At 40.1% G+C, this 22,084-nt stretch overlaps 2 protein-coding genes across 2 annotated transcripts in view; one reads left to right on the forward strand and one right to left on the reverse strand.

The window, feature by feature from the left end:
• Positions 1-1,402: 1,402 nt before the first annotated feature.
• Positions 1,403-19,906, forward strand: si:ch73-140j24.4. The gene is made up of 9 exons (XM_005171117.6): positions 1,403-1,628; positions 1,968-2,022; positions 3,834-3,995; positions 7,848-8,033; positions 11,153-11,392; positions 11,665-11,751; positions 12,774-12,876; positions 12,948-12,992; positions 16,240-19,906. Exons 1-9 carry the CDS (start codon positions 1,561-1,563, stop codon positions 18,519-18,521), a joined length of 3,228 nt encoding a protein of 1,075 aa, XP_005171174.1. The 5' UTR covers positions 1,403-1,560; the 3' UTR covers positions 18,522-19,906.
• The window catches only part of gpaa1 (glycosylphosphatidylinositol anchor attachment 1), a 52,435-nt gene continuing 40,473 nt past the window's right edge, over positions 10,123-22,084 (reverse strand). Inside the window, exon 14 of the transcript XR_012390045.1 lies at positions 10,123-10,597. The gene's annotated coding sequence lies outside the window, so the exon portion shown is untranslated. The remainder of the gene's footprint in view (positions 10,598-22,084) is intronic.

The following is a 22,084-nucleotide window of genomic DNA, read 5'->3' on the forward strand; positions in this document are numbered from 1 at the left end:
GCAAACTCCACACAGAAACGCCAACTGAACTGAGGCTCGAACCAGCGACCTTCTTGCTGTGAGGCGACAGCACTACCTACTGCGCCACTGCCTCGCCCCATTAGTTGTTTCTAAAATTACAAAAAATTAAGGCAACAAGATTGTTTTTTTTACAGTGTAGGTCCCTTTCATTTATAGTACAAGTAAAATAAACCTCAACGTGTAAAGGATAAAGGGATAGTTTACCAAAACGATTGCATTTAAACAGTGTTTACTAAACCACCTTTAAGGGTTTTTGAATCTTTACAAGTATTTCTTTTTGTTATAAGAAGATAACAAGTAGTCCGTAGTCTTCGTTCCTCAGTTGCAATTTTGCTGTATCAGCCACACTGTAAACTGAAGACTATGGGTGGTCGTGCTTTCTTGTACAGTGCGCCTAAGCTATGGAATGGCCTACCCACCAGCATCAGGAGTGCTGTTTCTTTGGATTGTTTTAAGAAGCTTCTTAAGACTCACCTTTTTACTGTTGCTTTTGACTTAGATTGATTATTTTTGTCATTTTATCATCAAATTGTATTGAATCATTTATATTTTATTGTGGTCTTTTCATTCTATTTTATTTTCAGACTGTTTTTATTGCTTTGTTTGCCTGTTAGCGCTTTGGGACTGAGAAAAGCGCGTTATAAATAAAATGTATTATTATTATTATTAACAAGTACATTTTTTAAAGATAAATAAGAAGATATTTTGAAGAGTGCTATAACTATTGACTTTCATAGTAGAAAAAGAGTGTAAGTTAGCTGTTACAGGTTTCCAGCATTCTTCAAAATATCTTCTTTTGTGTTTAACAGAAGAAACTCCTACAGGTTTGAAATAGTAAACAATGAGAGAATTTTCATTGTTTCCCAGTGCTGGATTGCAGCTGAAAGGGCATCCACTGCGTAAAACATATGCTGGATAAGTTGGCGGTTCATTCCGCTGTGGAGACCCCGGATTAATAAAGAGACTAACGAATTAGTGAATGAGAATTTTCATCCTGAGGTGAGCTGTCCCTTTAATAAGCTCCGCAGTCCGAGAGCGCCGTCCAGTGGTCAGCAAAGGAACTGTTCTAAAGTAAGTCCCCTCAAAAGGTGTCCATTTCAGTTCATTAAATTAGCCGGGCTGTGTCTCATTCAGCTGATGCATTAAACTGACACTAATGATGAATGTGCGCTTGCTTATTCTGCCATACAGTGCATCCTGCACGAGTCTGATTGCATTGCCAGTGCACAGCTCTTATATCAACCCTCTTATTGACAAATGTTTTGTATTTTTCATCTTGTACTTTGGTGATGACTGCACTATATGTTCCTGCTTTACGATTAAACGTGATTTCCCCCGCGCGCATTGTCCGGTGTCACGAGCCAGGAGCCCGTGATCACGTGACCCCCTCCGCCGCAGCTGAAGGAGAAGGCATCAGATCCAAGGAGACATCCTCGTCCATTCATTCACGCGCATCTGTTCTCATTTCTCCGCGTGCACTTTTTTAGTGCAACCCTTCAAACCGCGTCTCATTGATGTGCCGCAGATGACGCGTCACGGATGAATATGATGCGCTTTATTTTAGACTGCCTGCGGCCGGCACGAGCCCGCTCTGCAGCCGCTGCCAGGTACACCAATGCATGCAGAACACAATATCATTATGGGATGCATCCGAGTGTGTGCGTGCGCTTTAATGCTGTTTAATTGATGCATTCGCCAGAAATCATCATCATCATCATCTTTCACGGTGTAAATAATGGTGTGCGTGTGTGTGTGTAGTGTAGAGGTGTGATTCATCATCCTGACATCATATGACACGCATGGATTGCATAATTTGACTGTACACATTTATCTTGGCATTTCGGCTCGCATCTTCGTTCGATTTGATATGTGATCATGTTTCAATGCAGTGTTCTAGTGTGTGCACTTCAATGTTGTCATTTGAGTGCACTTATATATTGTTTCAGGGACGCGGAGCTTCAGGCTCAGGATAATGGCACTTCTGAGGATATTGAAATCAAGGTAGGCTACTGTACTGTGGTGTTTTATACGTGTTCATATACTGTACTCAGAGACTGCATGAGGGAAAACACTTGATTATTTATTTATTTATTTATATTGCTACTTTTTCTTTTTTTTTTTTGCCAAACTTATGCAAGAATATATGGAGGATGAAACCTGCAAAAACAATAAATTAAAAAATATGCAAATACATAAATAAATGCAGAAACTCCTGCATAAATAAAATAATAAGCACAAAAATAAATGCATATAAAAATCCACAAATTCGTGCATATATATATATATATATATATATATATATATATATATATATATATATATATATATACAAACATATATATATATATATATATATATATATATATATATATATATATATTTGTGCATATATATATATATATATGCATATATATATATATATATATATATATATATATATATATATATATATATATATATATATATATATGCACACATATATATATATATATATATATATATATATATATATATATATATATATATATATATATATATATGCACATATATATGCACATATATATATATATATATGAACAGATTCAGAAATTTATCACAGTATTTCCTATATTTTTTCTTCTGGGGAAAGTCTTATTTGTTTTATTTCGGCTAGAATAAAAGCAGTTTTTAATTTTATTTAAAGCCATTTTAGCTAATATACACACACACACAAAAGTACTGTCAGGTTCTTGAATCTAATTGGCTGACAGCCATGAGATATTCTGCAAATACCAGCACTCCTACAGCCTCTTCACCCTTGTGTATTACTCCGCCCACATACAGCGACAAGCAGAGGACACTCTACAGTCTGACAAATACTGCAGCTGTTGGACAACATAATGCACTTTTGCGGCTTTTTATTAGAGAATGTAGTTGTTTAGATAGCAACCATGCTATTAATTTATAAGGATAGTGTCTATTTGAAATATTTATAATTTCTGAGAGACAGCGCGTTGGCGGCCATTAGCCTGTCTCTGAGCATAGACGGTTGACGATGTTTATCCACAAGATGGCGACAGAGACACATAATAAGCCCTTAGAGCTGAGCAAATCATTAAACAGGTAAGTGACTTTCTAAGTTGATCTCCCTCTCTTTTGTACGCTGTAGTGCTGCATTTATACTAAAGTAATATTGTGATTGCAACAGAGAAATACTGGGAAATCTCTGTAGACTGATGGCAGTTCATGCCGTTCAGCCTTATAATCTTAAAATGTGAGCAAAATCAGCTGTTTTGTCATCACTTTAGACATTACGCTAGAGAATCATTCAAACACTAGCTCTAAAGTGACGTTGGTGAAAAAGTAACCAGCTGTGTCAGCTGCAGATGTGAATGAATGGCGGAAGAAAGTAGTTCCTCGTGCAAAAGGGTTTTTAGACTGTCTGTGTTTGATTTTCTCTTTTATATACACGATTATGCCGTCAAACTGTTGTATAAATGCAATATCACATGAGTAGCAGTGCGAAATGGCTGTATATCTGCACTGGTGAGACACTAAGACACTCGGCCTGTGGCCAGTTTACTGTAGTTAAAATTAAAGTATACTACAGTATTTACAGCTTGCAACAACAGGATACTCATACTACAGAATACTAGTGTTTATATATATATATATATATATATATATATATATATATATATATATAGAGAGAGAGAGAGAGAGAGAGAGAGAGAGATGTACAGTTAAAGTCAGAACTATTAGCCCTCCTGACAGGTGTACCTAATAAAGTGGCCGGCTAGTGCATATCTATATCTTTCTGAATCTGTCCCCAGGGTCTGAAGGATGAGGTGCACATCGAGGAGGAGACACTTCAAACTACCAAGGCTTTGTGTCGAAGCACGCAGGAGACTGTTGAGAAGCTGGAGGAGAGGAAAACTCTCCTGAGGGAGGAGCTGGAGATCATCCATGACCTCCAGAAGCAGGAGAGGGAAGTGGTGAGTAAATGTCTGTGAGGCTAAAGGTCCAGTGCTTTTAAATGCGCAGTTTTTGTTATAATCTGCACTGAAACAAGACATCTGCTCGAATCCAATTAGGTCTTATATGTTTCTGTGTGGAGTTTGCATGTTCTCCCCGTGTTGGCGTGGGTTTCCTCCGGGTGCTCCACACAGTCCAAACACATGCGCTATAGGGGAATTGATGAACTAAACTGGACGTAGTGTATGAGTGTGTGTGTGAATGAGTGTGCATGGGTGTTTCCCAGTACTGGATTGCAGCTGGAAGAGCATCCACTGTGTAAAACATATGCTGGAATAGTTGGCGGTTCATTCCACTGTGGTGACCCTTGATAAATAAGCCGAAGGAATTGAATGAATGAATGTTTTGCATGTGGATATGTGCATATGATGTGAGTCTGTCTGGACTGAGGTAAATCCCACCAGCGCACAGCAAACTAGCCACTAAATCAAAGCTGCATCAGCTTGTGTTGGATAATCCTTATTGTTTAAGAAATTTAATTCACTTTAATTTTTGTTCTTGCACTCTGATTCGTAGTTAAACAGCCAATAAGATCGCTCTTTCACCTTTGGCCGACGCCCACTCAATCTGTGCAACAGACCAATCAATATAGCGTGACAGACGCTCACCAGCCTTAAAGGGGCAGTTCACCTAAAAAAAAGTATGTAATCACCCTGGTGTAGTTTTCAACCTTTATTAGTTTCGTTCTTCTCTTGAACACAAAAGAAGATATTTTGAAGAATGGTGAAAACAACCATTGACGTATTCACTCATTCATTTTCTTTTCGGCTTAGTCCCTTTATTAATCTAGGGTCGCCACAGCAGACTGAACCGCCAACTTATCCAGCATATGTTTTACTCAGCGGATGCCCTTCCAGCTGCAACCCACCTCTGGGAAACATCCATACACACTCATACACTATGGTCAATTTAGCCTACCCAGTTCACCTATAGCTCATGTCTTTGGGCTGTGAGGGAAACCGGAGCACTTGGAGGAAACCCACGCCAACACGGGGAGAACATGCAAACTCCACACAGAAATGCCAACTGACCCAGCTGAGGCTCGAACCAGCGACCATCTTGCTGTGATGCGACAGCACTACCTACTGCGCCACCGCGTCGCCACCATTGACTTGTATAGTAGGAAAAACAAGTACAAGTCAATGGTTACAGGTTTCAAGCATTCTACAAAACATCTTCCCTTGTGCGCAAAGGAGGAAAGAAACTTTTAGAACAAACGGAGGGCGAGGAAATAATGATGGGATTTTCTGATTTTTGGGGTGGACTGTCCCTTTAAGATTCTGGAGTTGTGTTGTTTTAAGGGACGTTGCAGAGATGTTCGCGTGCAGTCCTTGTGTGCTCCTCAGTTTTCTAGGAAAGCAAGTCAAATGAACAGCAAATCAGTGTTTGGAAGTTTTCTGAATCATCATCAGAGCCATGCTGGCAGGAAAAGCAGATGCACTGCAGTCCTGCAATACTGAAAATGCCAAGAGCTTGGATGAAAGAGCTGCTGGTGTACGAACACTGTGTACAGTCCAGCTCTGCTGAGAGGTTACCACAGTGGAATCTGTAAAACTCTAATCAAAGATAATTTAAGTACTTAAAGGGCACCTATGGTAAAAAATCTACTTTTCAAGCTGTTTGGACAGATCTGTGTGTTGGTATAGTGTATAGACCGTCATACTGGGGTGATATGAACACACCCAGTCCTTTTTTTACAATTTAACAACAAAAAAAATTGGAGCTGTTTTCAAATTGATCGCACCATTACGTAGGTGTGCGATTCCCCCCGCCCACCGAATTGATTGACAGCTGTGTGCATTAACATGTTCTGGTAGTCGCGTGTATATGTCAACAAGACCAGACAGACATACGCAAAGCAACCGGGAATAAAAGCTCTGTTCTGTTCGCTAGGATCAGCAATCATCATCAAATGTGATTAAGAGTGAGTTTCACATGTTTAAAGTGTTTTAAAACAGAGTATGTGTGTAATTAATTACAGCGTTTTACTTCAGCTTTACTTCATCAGCACAGCCGCGTGTCAGAACAATTATAAAAGAAGACGCTTCAATCCCGGTTTGTGGAAGTTAAATCAGGTTTATTTTGTACATTAGCATAACAGATATCCACACAGTACTTGAGGTTAGCCTTAACTAAGCTAAGCGCGCTCTGTCTGTCTGCCTGCCTGCCTGCCTGCCTGTGTGTGTGTGTGTGTGTGTGTCATCTGCGGTGTGTGTGTGTGTGTGTGTGTGTGTGTGTGTGTGTGCGCGCGTTAACTTTGAAACGATATTGTGTGTGACTCATCAATGCAACTTCACAATACTACTGATTAGTAAAGGTTAGTTCTTACTGTAGTATCTCACAAACGTTACGTGAGACCTCCTTCCTTTAAGGGTGCTTTCACACCTACACTTTTGTTTCGGAACGTGTCTCGTTTGCCCAGTTAGCGCGGTTCGATTGGCATATGTGAACAGGGCAATCGCGCTCTGTTCCGCGCCAAAGTAATCGCTCCGAGATCGCTTGAATGAGGTGGTCTCGGCTCGATTGAAACGAACCCTGGAGCGGTTCGATTGCAGTGAGAAAGCGATCCGATCCGAGCGCTGTTGTATCACTGTGTTTTATGGCTATGTAATAGGCTTATGGCTATATGAAGAGAGAATTATGAGTATGGCGGGAAGTTTCGCGAGTCTCCGGATGCCCGCAAACGATTGATGATCTCCCGGTAATCTCGCGTCTCCCTCCAGGTCCTCAAATAGGCATCGTCGCGCACCCTTCTCACCCCTCCCCACCGTGTCTCTCCTCAGACACGTCCCACCTCTCCTGACAGCTGAGCGGGACGCTGCAAAATAAACCCTGACACTCTGACCAATGTGAGGAGAGTTTACTCACACATGACTTGTTTTAGCTCTTTTGGTCCGATTAGAAACTTTGCAGTGTGAAAGCGAACCGCTCCAAGAGCAAAGAGCAACAATGTAACAATTGTAATCTCTGTTTCGGAACAACTGAATCGATTCACAGGTGTGAAAGCACCCTAAGTCTGTCTGTTGTCTGACGCAGCTGAGGGAGGAAGCATGTAGAAACAGTAGGCGGGAAAGACTCGTCTTAAAGGCGCAGTACGACAAAACCCACCCCCTGCTGGAAATCAGTATAAAACAGCATCTTGTAAAAGGTATAATGAAAAATCTGATGGGTATTTTGATCTGAAACTTTATATACACATTCTAGAGACGCAAAAGACATATTACATCTGAAAAAAGGGGTAACCTAGGTGCCCTTTAAAGTAATTTTTCACAGTGCTAAATACTTAACAGTTTATTTTAATTCAACTGATTATTTCTTCATTTAGTTTGTAACAACCAAAAGTGTGTTGCAGTGCTGTTTCTGTAATAAATGTAAAGCAAATTACATTTGTCTCCTCCCCTTTCCGGCTGATCCAAAAAATAGTCTGATCTGTGACTAAACAGCCATAATGTGATCCAAACCATGAGATTTGTGACCCATTACACCACTACTTATGAGGAGAGATCATTTTAGGACAGAAACAAGAGCAGTTTATTAAATTGAGGACAAAAAATTAAAGTAAAAATGAAAAAAAAAAAAATTGGAAATATAAATGACGTAATTGACAATCAGCATCATGCAAATACTATGTGTCACCCATGCGCATGTGGTATTTACAGTAATATATCAGGCGATGCCATCTGTCTGTGCATTTGACTGTGTGTGTGTGTGTGTGTGTGTGTGTGTGTGTGTGTGTGTGTGTGTGTGTGTGTGTGTGTGTGTGTGTGTGTGTGTGTGTGTGTGTGTGTGTGTGTGTGTGTGTGTGTGTGCAGCTGCGGTCTCTACAGGAGCAGCAGCAGGAGCTGGAGCAGACTCTGCAGCAGTACGACACTGATCTGTGTGCAGCCGCTGAAGATCTCCTGCAGCTCCAAAGGGATGTAGCTTACGCCAAAACACACGCAGAAAGCCTGCACGTGCGCATCGCTCCACTGCAGGACGTCTTTCAGGAGATCGTACAGGTCAGCATCTTCTGTTGCTTTATTTTACACACGTTATCATTCTGATGATTTTAACCCCTTAACTGCCTCCATCACAGCAGGGAGACGTTTTAGTCTTGAAATCAGTGAGGGCTAAGTTAAAATAGTGTTTACATTACTTTATCAGACAGAAACGGAATTACTCAATTTAATTACAACCCCATATCAGAAAAAGTAGGACAGTTTGGAAAACGGAAAAGTAGTGATTTCTAAATTCACTTTGACTTGTGTATAATTGCAGACGACACAGCAAACATTATTTAATGTGTTCCTCCTGATTTGTGTTGTTTTGTTTTATTTATCAAAATAAACATGTATTCTTATTTTGGTATTTGCAACACATTTAAAATGAAGCTGTATCAGTAAAGCATTTAGCACTTCGTAATGCTGCCATTCCTGTTCACAAGACGTTCTGGGACTGAAGACACCAAGTGATGTAGTGTTTCAGGTGTCATTTTGTCAAGTCTTAAGGTGGACACCAGTGTGAGGACTTTGTTGTCACATTTTGCACTTCAAAATGCGCCACAGATTCTCTATTGGGGACAGGTCGGGACTGCAGGCAGGCCAGTCCAGCAGCTGTATCCTATTCCTCCGCAGCCAGGACTTTGTAATGTGCGTCCCTGGAAAAGAAGGCAAGAAAACCGCTGTACTTTTCAGCATTAATGGAGCATCACATAAATGCAAGTTACTTTTCCCAATGGCAATAACACAACCCCATATCATGACAGACCTTGGCTTTTGGACTTGTTGTTTGGTTCGGAGCCCGCAGCATTCATTTCTCCACACAAAAAATACCTGAAATACTGATTCATCTGACCACAGTACATGTTTCCACTGTGTGATGGTCCATCCCAGATGCCTCCAAGCCCAGAGAAGTCTACAGCGCTTCTGGACACTGTTAACATAGGGCTCCCTTTTGGCACAGTACAGTTTTAACTGGCATTTGTGGATGTAACTACATATTGTGGTACTTGGCAAAGGTTTGCCGCAGTAGTCCTGATCCCATGTGGTGATCTGGCTTATAGATGATTGAGGATTCTTGATGCAGCGCCCCCTGAGGGATCGGAGATCACGGTTGTTCAGCTTAGGCTTGAGCTCTTGTCATTTACACACAGGAATTCCTCCAGATTTCTTGAATCTTTTAATGATGTTCTGCACTGCTGAAGGTGAAACATCCAAATGTCTTCCTCTCTTTCTCTGAGGATCATTGTGTTTAAACATTTCAATCATTTTCTCATGTGTTTGTTGGCAAACTGGCGATCATCGACGCATCTTTGCACTTAAAGGACTAGACCTTTCTTGGAGGCTGCTTTTGTACCAGATCATAATTACAATCGCCTGTTGACTTCACCTGATTCACATCACATCATTATTACACCAGTTTACCTGATTACAGCCCTGGGGCCTCATGTACGAAGACTTGTGTGCAAATCTTACTAAAACATTGCGTACGCACAAAGCTGTAAATGTGCGTACGCAGAAAAAATTTCAGATGTATGAAACGATGCGTACGCCGAATCTCACACATATTCTTTTGTACATCTGAATGAACGTGAAACTGAGCGCAACATGCACGAGCACAAAACCCCTCCCTGCCTCCTCCCCCGTATGAATATGCTAATGACTCTACTTTGGCAAAACCCAACGAAAAAGCAACGGCAAAATCAAGCAAGAAGAGAAACTTTGAACAGAATGTGAATTGAGGTGCTGCTTTCAGAGGTAGACCGGAGAAAAGCGCTGTTATTTGCACGTTTGTTCTCCGGAATTAACAACAAAAGAAAAAAATAGAGTGGGAGAGTTTAGCTGATGCGGTTAACACAGTTGGGTTTGAACATCGCACTGAGTGCATTTAAAAAAAGAAATAGTGTGATTTATATCTGTAAAATGTTGCAGTACCCTTAGCAGTCTCAGTGGCGCACCTCATAAGAAGCATGTGATCATGTACTGACACTCTCAAGCATAAACTCGGCTCGAATCCAGCGTCTGATGAACTCTTTCTTCTTTTTTCCCCCGCTACATATCAGATTTTGCCCACTATTTATCACGAGAAAGACAAGTAGGAATCATTAATAAGTCTGTGCATCATATTTTATTTGCACATTTATTGAATGGAAATGTTTCTGATTCACGCATGCAAATTCATCTTCAGATAGTGTCTTTATAGCGATGTGCGTGCAGTAGATCGCTCAGATTACATCGGGAAAACAGGCGACCGCTGCAAATTGTGTTTTAATGTTTAGCTGGTCAACTGTATGGTATGGAAATCTTACATACCTACTAGATGAACCCGTCTCATACAGCTGCCATTGCAAGGCTCAGACACTTTGTAGAGAGGAATTTAACACAACTGCCTCTAGGAGTCGCCAATGGAAATAAAACAGACGCGCACAAAAAAATGTGCGTACGCCTGCCATAAAGCTGCCGTGGAGCTGCGCACATTCCCACGTTCAGTTCATCGTTAGTAAATCCAAACGTGAGCCATTCTGAGCGTGAAACCTGGCGTACGCAAAGCTTTTGTGCGTACGCAGCGTTGATACATGAGGCCCCTGAACTGCTCCTGACACAACTAAATTTGGATTGGAAAAGGAAAGGATGTTTATTTATAAATGAAATGAAGTTGACCAGACAAAACATCAAGTATTTTGTTCATATCGTCAGCAATGAAACACAAGTCAAAGCTTGAGAGGGGTCTGGCTGCAGACCTGGTGCAGTGCAATCTGGGCTGCATCCAATGCTTTTTAATGGGCTCACATAACCCCACCCCTAACCCAACCCGTCACGGTAACGTCACTCGCTCCATTTGAGTGCGCTGTGGCTGACATTGCATCGCTGTGTGATGCAGTCTCAGCTTGCATCATAAAGGCTGCATCCAGATACTGTTGCAAAGTTTGGAAATCACTACTTGCTTTTTTCATTTGCGTTTTCCATATCGTCTCAATCTTTTCAGATTTGGGGTTGTACATTTTGTAAGTTATGCAAAGTCTAACTCAATATTTTCAGTCAGTTTGATTGAGTTCAGAAAGTTCATTTGATTCAACTTAAAGAAAATCTCTTAAACTGCAGTTTTAAAATGATCACTATTATATTTATTTGTCCACCAGGTGAAAAAGAAGCTGAGTGAGCTGGTGGCTGGCCTCATAACAGGAGAATGCGCAGCATCTGAGATTACAGATGATCATTGTGAGGATTTGGATGGAGAAATGGATGTTGTAGAAAGCGAGTGTGATCAAGTCTACAGCGAGAACATCCTGTCTGAACAGGAAGGAGAGGAAATGGATCATATTGGACAGGAAAGCACTGTGGAGGAACTTGATAAAATGCAGCGTTCGCTGGAGAACTTGGTATGCCAATTAGCATTCATATTAATATCTTATATTTTAGGCCCTTATGAAAGCTGCATGCACAGAGTTTTAGCCAACAACTGTGTCTATTAATATATAATGATAACAGTTGGACAGGTGTACCTAATAAAGTGGCCGGTGAGTGTATTAACTGAGGATACCTGAGCAGTTGACCACAATTTTGGGCCAAGTATGCACAAGAATATAGCACTGTTCTTTATGCAAGCAATTATTGTTCAATTTGCTAACTCATGATCTGTTTTTGATCACAGAAGAGCAGTGGGTCCTCGTCTTTCACTGAGATCACATTGACAGAAGTTAAAGAGGAGGATGTTATGTTCAGATCAACAACTCCACAGGTGGGACACACACACAGTGTGCTGCGTTACAGTGTAAATGATTACGTGTCTGATGACATTTTGCATTATGCGTGTATAGAAATGTTTAAATTAGGGATAAAGTACATCCAGGAGGTTGTTATCACAGAATAAAACCTGGCAGGATTGCAAAGCTGACAGAAATAAAAACAGCTGATGGAGTATACACTTACCTGCACATTATTCAGACACTAGATGGAGCCAAACAGTCAAAAACACAAAGCTGACAGAAACAGCTGATGGAGTATACACTAACCTGCGCATTATTCAGACACTAGATGGCGCCAAACAGTCAAAAACACAAAGCTGACAGAAACAGCTGATGGAGTATACACTAACCTGCGCATTATTCAGACACTAGATGGCACCAAACAGTCAAAAACACAAAGCTGACAGAAACAGCTGATGGAGTATAGACTAACCTGCGCATTATTCAGACACTAGATGGCACCAAACAGTCAAAAACACAAAGCTGACAGAAACAGCTGATGGAGTATAGACTAACCTGCGCATTATTCAGACACTAGATGGCGCCAGTCAGTCAAAAACACAAAGCTGACATAAACAGCTGATGGAGTATACACTAACCTGCACATTATTCAGACACTAGATGGCGCCAAACAGTCCAAAACTGTGGCGTGACAGATGAAAATTCATATAAATGTGAATTTAAGTATATAGATGTGAACATATTCATTGGTAGTCAAGTTTATTTTCAGTTCCCGGATGATCCTGTGATATTTAGCGGTTGTTATCTGGGAATAATGTACTGTACCTTGAAATGTCGCGACTGACCAATTAACAGGCAGCCGTGTAATAATGCCATTTAACCAACCGATTTTCTAAGCACTTGAGCAGCAGCAAGTAAAGCCAATATATCAAAGCTTGGTCACTTTGTGATCACAGTTTGCATAAATCACAAGTGCTATTCTCAGAAATCAAAGTATTAAATCAAAAAAACAACAGATGAACATGGCATTTAGGGTTTCTCTTTTTACCATCAGTCGGACTCTTCTGATATGGAGAAGGAAGACTTCGAGATTATCCAACCCAGTCAAGCAACAAACAAACAGTTTGATTTCTTCCATCCAAACCCCTTCACTGATGGTGAGTGATTGTAAGTCATGTTTGTTTGGATTGCCCTGTTACACGTGACTCACAGCTTTTTATTTCTTCAGGTGATGTATTTGGAGATGACCATTTTCCAAAGGTTGACGTGACAGGTTGGTATATGACGATTTTGACCCTTGTTTTGCCAATGGTGATGATGTGAATGCGTGTTTGACACCTTTAGCTGAGCTTTTTCCAAATTAGGGAATTAGTAAGGGAATTTTAAAAGCTATTTTTCACTGTTTCCCCCATTGTGAATCGATTATCGTTTCTGCAATTTTACAAATGCATTGCGATTCTCTCTGAATGAATTCTGAGCTGGGTATTTACCAACAGATGGTACTAAAAAAAAAATAACCATCCTTACAGATACCACTTCAACCTAAAATAATCGTTAATACAGTTAGGATAGCAAATACAAGAGTGATCATAGTGAGCCATTTACGTTAATCCCGTAGTATAAAAGCCAAGCAAGTAAAAGTAAGTAATTTATATAGTGCATTTATTGTGTATGTCCATACACCCAAAGCCTTTCACAATCATGATGGGGGTCTTTCCATACCACCACCAGTGTGCAGCTCCACTTGGATGATGACAGCAGCCACAGGACAACGGCACCAGTGCACTCACCAGCTCTTGGTGGAGTAGAAAGATATTGATAGAGACATTGATGATTGTGAGGCCATAACTGGGTAAGGGCCAATAAAGGGATATTGGCCAGGACACCGGGGTTACACCCCTACTCTTTACCAGAAGTGCTATGGGATTTTTTAATGACCACAAAGAGTCGAGACCTCAGTTTAACATCTCATCTGAAAGTATAATGTCCCCTTCACTATACTAGGGCATTAGGACTCACACAGACCGCAGGATGAGCGCCCCCTGCTGGCCTCGCAAACACCACGTCCAACAGCAACATAGTTTACCACTCAGGTACTGACCAGGCTCGGCCCTGCTTAGCATTAGTGAGTAACTGGTCTTGGGCTGCAGGGTGATATGGCTGTGGCTACAAGTACATCTGACCACACAAAGTACAAGTGCTCTGCTTTTTAAGCATTTAGGTGGTTTAATATTAGCCTAGAGCGTCATCTGCTGTTAAAAACTATCGATCGTAACCGAATCGATTACAGAGAGAAGCGTGATGCATTCCAAAAAATCAAAGAATCGATCCACAATTCACAGCCCTACAGATCTTTGGGAAGACAGCGAATTGATTCGATTCAGTATTCATAGGTTTCCTATTAATTTCAAGAATGATGTGTAAATTCTGAATGATTTGATTCACAACGAAATTCAATTCAATTCGAGTATTCCCAAATCTTTGAGTTCATTTTGGCTAACACTTGCAAATTTAGAGCCGCTGCTTCTCCACATCGAGAGAAGTCAGCTGAGGTGGCTCAGGCATCTGTTTCAAATGCCTCCTGGACGCCTACCTAGGGAGGTGTTCCAGGTACCAGGAGGAGGCCTCGGGGATGACCCAGAACCCGCTGGAGGGACTATGTCTCTCGGCTGACTTGGAAACATCTCAGGTTCCCCCTGGAGGAGTTGAAGGAAGTGTCTGGGGAGAGGGAAGTCTGGGGTTCTTTCCTAAGACTGCTGCCCCCGTGACCCAGCCTCAGAAAAGCGGATGAAAATAAATGAATTAATCACTTGCAAATGCCTTTCTTTGTTGCCCTCTAAGACCCTGTGTTTATGGAAAAAACAAACTGTCATGAATTCGAGTGGACGTGACGTCATGGCCATGCCTCTGTAGTAAGCTGACAATGGCAATGCAAGTAATTTAAGATGTAAATTACTTTTAACATATGCACTGTCATACAATCAAGAGTCGTTTGTTTGTTTTATATGAAATCGATCATGGACAAAGACAAATGATTCACGATTCAAAATACATATCCATGCATATGCATCAGCAGGACTTGTAATCGATACATCGAGAAAGTGAATGAATCTTTAAACCCTGCATTCACAAGACGTCAATTGATCATCCCATCCCTAGTATATAAAGATGAAAATTCATGTAGACCAGTGGTGCCCAATCTAGTTCCTGGAGATCTGATCAAACACAACTAAACAATTAGGTAGGATCTGAAGGAGCACTTGGTAATTACAGACAGGTGTGTCTGCAGGATTTAGATCTCCAGGATTAAAATTGGGCAGCCCTGATGTAAATGATGTAGATCAGGGGTGTCCAAACTCGGTCCTGGAGGTCTAGTGTCTTGCCATAGATATATACACTAGATGTCGCCTGGCTTATTGTTGTCTATTGGACGGAATGCGTCAATAGCGCCGCCATCTTGCTACAGGGTAGCGCTCCTTTGAAATGAATGCGGGACCAAGGTACAGTGGAGGACTGTGGCCATGCAAAGCCAGAGATACACACATATACACATATATCTATGATCGGGAGTTTTCCTGGATGTTAGTATGTCATTTTTTTTTCTAATTACGGAAATTATAAGTTTACATCACTTTTCTACATTGATGGATCAGTGACCGCACGGGCATTCCTGACAAAAAGCTTGTGTTTGTGTGTACAGAAATGTACTATTCACCCTCCCTGTCAAATTTAATCTAATCATGTCCTGAAACACAGCTCCTCTCCTGCTTTCACTGCTCATACTGACGGAGGGAGCGATTCGCTTGTGAATAAATCCCCCGAACGACTCTTTCACTAACGTTAGGCGACAATAACACAAGTTTCTGGCAGCGCAGCATCTCGTTGTCATATTTCTTTTGCATTGTTTGCTGATTTTATTCAACAAAACTAGCATAAGCCGAGTGTTTAGTGCGAGTTGGAGCTGCTTTGTCTTATGGTGAATGCAGTAAGAGACTGTTATCATCAATAACGTTACCTGATTAGCACAAAAGTTCAGAACATACAAAAACAGAAAAAACTTAATATTACCTATGAAATGTTCTGCCTTTGTGCTTTGTTTTCTTTGTTTGCTTGCTACTACATCTGTAGACAGCGCTAAAGTCCAGCATCTTCATGTAATAACACTGTCTTGACTAGTGCGGTTGAATGACATTTGTCCTGGGAGCACTGTACCAATGTGGCGGCGCTATTGACGCATGCTCAGGGTCCCTATGCGATATCTAGTGTATATATCTATGGTGTCTTGCATAGTTTAGCTCCAACTTGCCTTAATAATACCTGTCAGGACGTTTCTACAAAGACTAGTAAGAGTTTGATTAGCTAGCCCAGGTGTCTCTGACTGGGGTTGAAACTGAACTATGCAGGGCACCGACCCTCCGGTAGCGAAATCGGACACCCCTGATGTAGATGTACACACTGCTACTTTAAGTGAGTTGATCCATTGAGAGACAGTTATTAACCAAAAGCTGTTTCTTTCTCAGAGCAACTGCCAAGGGATCCGTTTAAAGGCACAGATCCCTTTGCCTCTGATTCTCTCTTGGTCGCGACATCAGATGAAGAGCATTGCCCTGATGGCTTTACCACTGAAGACAACGGTTTTCCAGACACTTTACACTACCCCTTTCAATCTGCTGGAAAGGACTATGGTACCTTTAATGCTCCCATCAACATGCCACTAGGTGCTGATTTCAAACAGTCCACGGAAAACATTGACTTTCAGTCCACTGAAAGTAAGAGTCTCAAATCTTGCCCTGATTTTGAGGTTGAAACAAATGCCACAAGAAAACAAACTCAAGAATACGTGCAACCAGAAGACGTCAGCCCTGAGATCAGCGAGGAGTTTGTTCATGAATCGGGATCTAGCTCAACAATCTCTGATTCCTTCGAGGCGGATCCGATTACGTTGGCTGAAGTGGACAGAGTTGAAACTAAAGCCGGACGCAGTTTTATTAAAGGACCAAACTCACTATGTGGTCTCCAGAGCATCATCGCCGGCTCCTACACTGGGTTTCCTCTAAGTCCCTGCGATCCCGAGCCGGTTTCAGGCATTAGTGACATTCAGAAGATTTTTGAACATCATATTATCACTTCTGAACAACATGCCGAACATGATAAAGATGGTTCCCATACTGAACTTGAAAACAAAAATACAGAGAGTGTCTCCCCAGACCTTGAAAATACCACTCCAGGTCTTCAGAGTGAACAGTTGCACGATATTAATAGTAATGCCTCAGAGTCCCAGCCAAATGCATTAGATGTTTATGACTACAAATATGGAGATATGTTCTTTTTCACTGTGAGATTAGATCCTGGTAGCCCTGAGTTGCACAGTCATGGTCCAGTTTGTCCTGAGCCAAATGACGTAAAAAAAGATGAGTCTAACGATCAGTTGCCTTGGAAGGACACTACCTTGAGCCCTGAATTCAGTGGTGTAGATGAATTAGACTGTTGCAGTCCAAAGTCTGAAGACACAGAGGAACACAACCAGAATACTAATGGTGGTCAAAACTATTTTGATGACAGGGATCCAGATAATGATGCTAATATTGACCCTATAGGTAATGAAGTATTAGAGTCTGATTGTGAAAGGTCAGAGATACCTATTCCACGATTTACATTTGATGATTCAGATGCTTGCCAAAGTGTGCATAATTCCGAATGGGATGACGAGGATTATCCGAATGCACCTGAACCATCGATTGAGGATACACCAAAATCTACAGTTCAAGACCTCCTTTGTATGTTCAGCAATACAGACACATCAACCACTGATCAGGTTTGTGCGGATGAGCAACTCTTGACTGAATTCAGCTCACAAAAACCTTCTGAAAACTCGGCTATGAGTCAATATGAACTGCAATATTTTGACCCTTTCAGTCCAATACCTGCAGAGCCAGTCGAATGTGCGTCTGATTTACACGAAATGAACTCTTTCTCTCATGAAGCACCAAGACTAGATTCTGGTTATCATGAAGTTGGCACTCCTACTTATTTTAGTGCAGAACCTACTGGCAAGATCAAATGTAGCATCGATCTTCAGGATCCAGGTTTGGCCACCGGTAAGCAGAGCGACTCTGAGATACACGTCGCTGATCCGTTCAGTCCCGAATCAGTCGATACTGGAATATTTGACTCGGAAACGGAAAACTGTGAATCTAGTTATATGATAACCAAGTGTCAGCTATTCAGTCCGTTAGTTTACACAGATTTAAATAATGTGGAGGAGAAGCAGATGTCCTTTAATAATAACGTGTCCTGTGATATCCTTAGCGATCATCTCAGTGGATCTGAACCGGATGATTGTTTCCCTTTTGGTTCTTGTCCATCTAACGAAGAAAGCTATGCTTATAGTAGTGAAGGACTCACACAAGACGGATCGGATGGAGAATTCAAACATGGATCGATGATGGCAAACGCTAGTAATTCTGCTGAATTAATGGACTCTGTGTGGAGAAACTCTGAAATGAGTCTTTCCAATGCTGACATGTTTGACCCAATGAAAAACACCATTTTTGATTTTGATTCTACTGATGTTGGCTCATTTATGCCTGACGTAAACCAACATGCAGAAGACGGCGAAAAAGTGTCGAAAAAGGCTGATCTTGTTGAAATTGACTATTTCTGTTCGGAGCTCAGTAAAATGGTGTCTTCGAGTTCGTCCGATTCTGTTCAACAAAGTGTTGCGGAGATGTTATTTGGCTCTGAGCCCAACACCTCAAGCTTTTACCCCTGGGATTTTGAAAAGCAGCAACAAAACTGCTAGTGTTGACTTCCTATAGGCTTTAATCCTATGGAGCCAGATTAGTCTCAGAAATAATTTGAATATTTTACAATTCGTAAATACACAAATCCAATTCGCAATATCAAACACAATTCAAAAATACACAAATCCAATTCGTAAATTTAAAAAACGATTCATAAATACACAAATCCAATTCGTCAATACCAAACACGATTTGTAAATTAACAAAAACAATTTGTAAAAACCAAACACGAATCGTAAATCCAATTTGTCAATACAAAACACGATTCGTAAATACACAAATCCAGTTCGTAAATTAAAAGAACGATTCATAAATACACAAATCCAATTTGTCAATACAAAACACGATTTGTAAATTCACAAATACAATTTGTAAATTCAAAAAACATTCATGAATACACAAAACCAATTCGTCAATTTAAAACACGATTCGTAAATACAAAAATCCAATTCGTAATGTCGAAACACAATTCAAAAATACAAAAATCCAATTTGTAAATTTAAAACACGATTGGTAAATACACAAATCCAATTCATAAAGTCAAAACATGATTCAAAAACGAATTCGATTCGTCAATTCAAAACACGATCCAAAAATACACAAATCCAATTTGTAAATTCAAATTACGATTCCTAAATACACAAATCCAATTCGTAAATTCACAACACAAATTAAAAATACACAAATCCAATTCGTAAATTCACAACACAAATTAAAAATACACAAATCCAATTCGTAAATTCAAAACACGATTTATAAATACACAAATTTATTTGTAAATTTAAAACACGATTCAAAAATACAAAAATCCAATTCAAAATGCGATTCAAAACAGTAATTCGATTCGTCAGTTCAAAACACGATCAAAAAATAAACAAATCCAATTCATAAATTCAAAATACGATTCAAAAATACACAACTCAGTTGTCCATTTGGCGAAAATATTTAAACATTTTTACATGTGAATTCAGGTAATGTGTGTCGTAATTATGAAATGTGTTTTAAATGTACACACTGAATTTTGTAAATGTGAATTGTGCTGTGCATGTATGAACTTTATTTTGTAAATGAATTATTTCTGAGACTGATCTGGCTCCATATTAATCAATCTAAGTGAATGAATCACAGTTCCATTTACATCTGATACTTCCATCGTTACCTCCACAGGCAGCCGAAAGGAAAAATAAAGTGAAAATAAATGTCTGTGTGTGTAAACGTTTCTAAATGTCAAAGTGTCTTCATGCCACTCACTTTTTGTAACTAAACTTAATTGCTGTTTAGTTACGGTTATGTAGTGTTTCATTATTTGTATATTTATGTTCAAATGCCAACTATAGGCCAATACTTGCTGATATGTAGCATAATAAATAACATTTTAAACCTCTGCTGGACTGTGGAGTTTTTGTACATTCAGCATGTTTCTTATGACATTATCAGAAATGATGTTGAACAGATTCAGGAAATTTTCAGTTTTTCCCATAATATTTTTTCTTCTGGAGAAAGTCTAATTTGTTTTATTTCGGCTAGAATAAAAGGAGTTCTTAATTGTTTTAAAGCCATTTTATGGTCAATAATATTAGCCCCCTTGAGCAATATTAGTTGTGCATTTAGAATCAAACCCATGTTATACAATGGCTTGCCTAATTACCATAACCCTGCTGAAAAATCCAGCTTAAACCAGCCTAGGATTGAGACCATCCTGGTTTAAGCTCGACATAGCTGGTTTTGGCTGGGCTCCCAGCCTGGCTAGGCTGGTCAAGCTAGTTTTAGCTGGTCATCTCCCAGCCTGGAAGTGGCCCAAAACCAGGTTAGTCGACCAGCTAAAACCAACCAAACCATCCTAGGCTGGTTTAAGCTGGATTTTTCAGCAGGGACATTTTACCTGGTTAAGCCTTTATGTCTCTTTAAGCTAGCGGATACACCACAGGCTAACGTTTTAGCTTCGTACCAAATATATCATTAGCAGACAACAGAAGCCCTTACGAAATAGGCTAAATAAAATAAGCACATAAAATATTGACACTTCAATATGTTGATGACTCAAAAGCTGCATGTTTTTATTAATACATTATTATTATTATTTGTATTTTATGTATGCCTAGCTGGCTTATGTATTTCGGTACGATTTAACAAAAAGGTATACTTTTTCCTTTACCGCTTAATGTGCCCACAAGGTGGCGTTATGGACCAATGTGTGTCTGTGGTACAAGTTGAAACCAGAAGTTTACATCCACTGTGTAAAAAGACAAATAACCATTTTAAAAGAATTTAGATGTTAATGTGACTAAAATTTTTCTCTGTTAGGTAAGTGAGGATGATCACATGTGTTTCTGTTCTGCTTAATAGCAGAATAATGAGATATGTTGAGAAATTGTTATAACTTTTTCTTAATAGTCAAGTTTACACACAATAAGATTATTCTGCCTCTGAAAAAGCTCAGATGATGATGTCAGGGTTTTGGAAGTTTCTGATTGGCTAATTGACATTATTTGAGTTAATGTGAGGCACAACTGTAGAATAGTATTGAAGGAAAAGCTCAAACACACTGCTTCACTGTGTGACAACATGGGAAAATCAACATAAAGACTAATATTGAAGACATGTCCTGTGCTCTGATGGAGCTAAGATTGAACTGTTTGGCCATAATGACCAGTGTTACATTACAAGCCTAGAACACCATCCCAACTGTGCAGTATGGGGGCGGCAGCATCATGTTGTGGGGCTGTTTTGCTGCAGAAGGGACAGGTCCACTTCACAGCATAGATGGCATCATGAAGAAAGAACATTATGGAGAAATACTGAAGCAACATCTCAACACATCAGCCAGGACATTACAACTTGGCCACAAATGGGTCTCCCAAGCAGACCATGACCCTGAGCATACTGCCAAATGAGTTCAAATGTGCTTTAAGGACAACAGTGAAGGTTTTGGAGAGGCCATCACAAAGCCCTGATCTCAATCCTATTGAAAATGTGTGGGCAGAGTAGAAAAAATCTTGTGCGAGCAAGACAGCCTACAAATCTGACTCAGTTTCACCAATTCTGTTAGGAGGAATGGGCCAAAATTCCTGCAAACTATTGTGAGAAGCTTGTGGAAGGAGCTGTAGATGGAAATTAAAACATTTTTAAAATAAAAAAAAGGTTATGTTCCTTTTTTTAGAGCTTATGTAAACTTCGACTGTACATTATATATATATATATATATATATATATATATATATATATATATATATGTGTGTGTGTGTGTGTGTGTGTGTGAGTGAGTGAGAGTGTGTATGTACTGCAAATGGCATTTGTGTGAGACTCATCATGTCAGAAAGGCTTGAATAAACTCCACCACAAATACCTCAAATAAACGTACTTGGTATTTGTGACTAGTGAGCTGTACTTCAGCTTCATCTATGTCCGTCTCTGTCACTGACTGCTGTTTATCTGACGTAACACAGGAAAAACAGTCATGCATGTGGGAGCGGTGGGCGGGTACAAGCAGCTCATTTGCATTTAAAGCCACAGGCTACAAAAGCAGCTACACTGTACTCAGACACCAAAATGGGCAGATTCT

This window comes from Danio rerio, chromosome 2 (genome assembly GCF_049306965.1).
Source record: "Danio rerio strain Tuebingen ecotype United States chromosome 2, GRCz12tu, whole genome shotgun sequence".
Taxonomy (NCBI): Eukaryota; Metazoa; Chordata; class Actinopteri; order Cypriniformes; family Danionidae; genus Danio; species Danio rerio.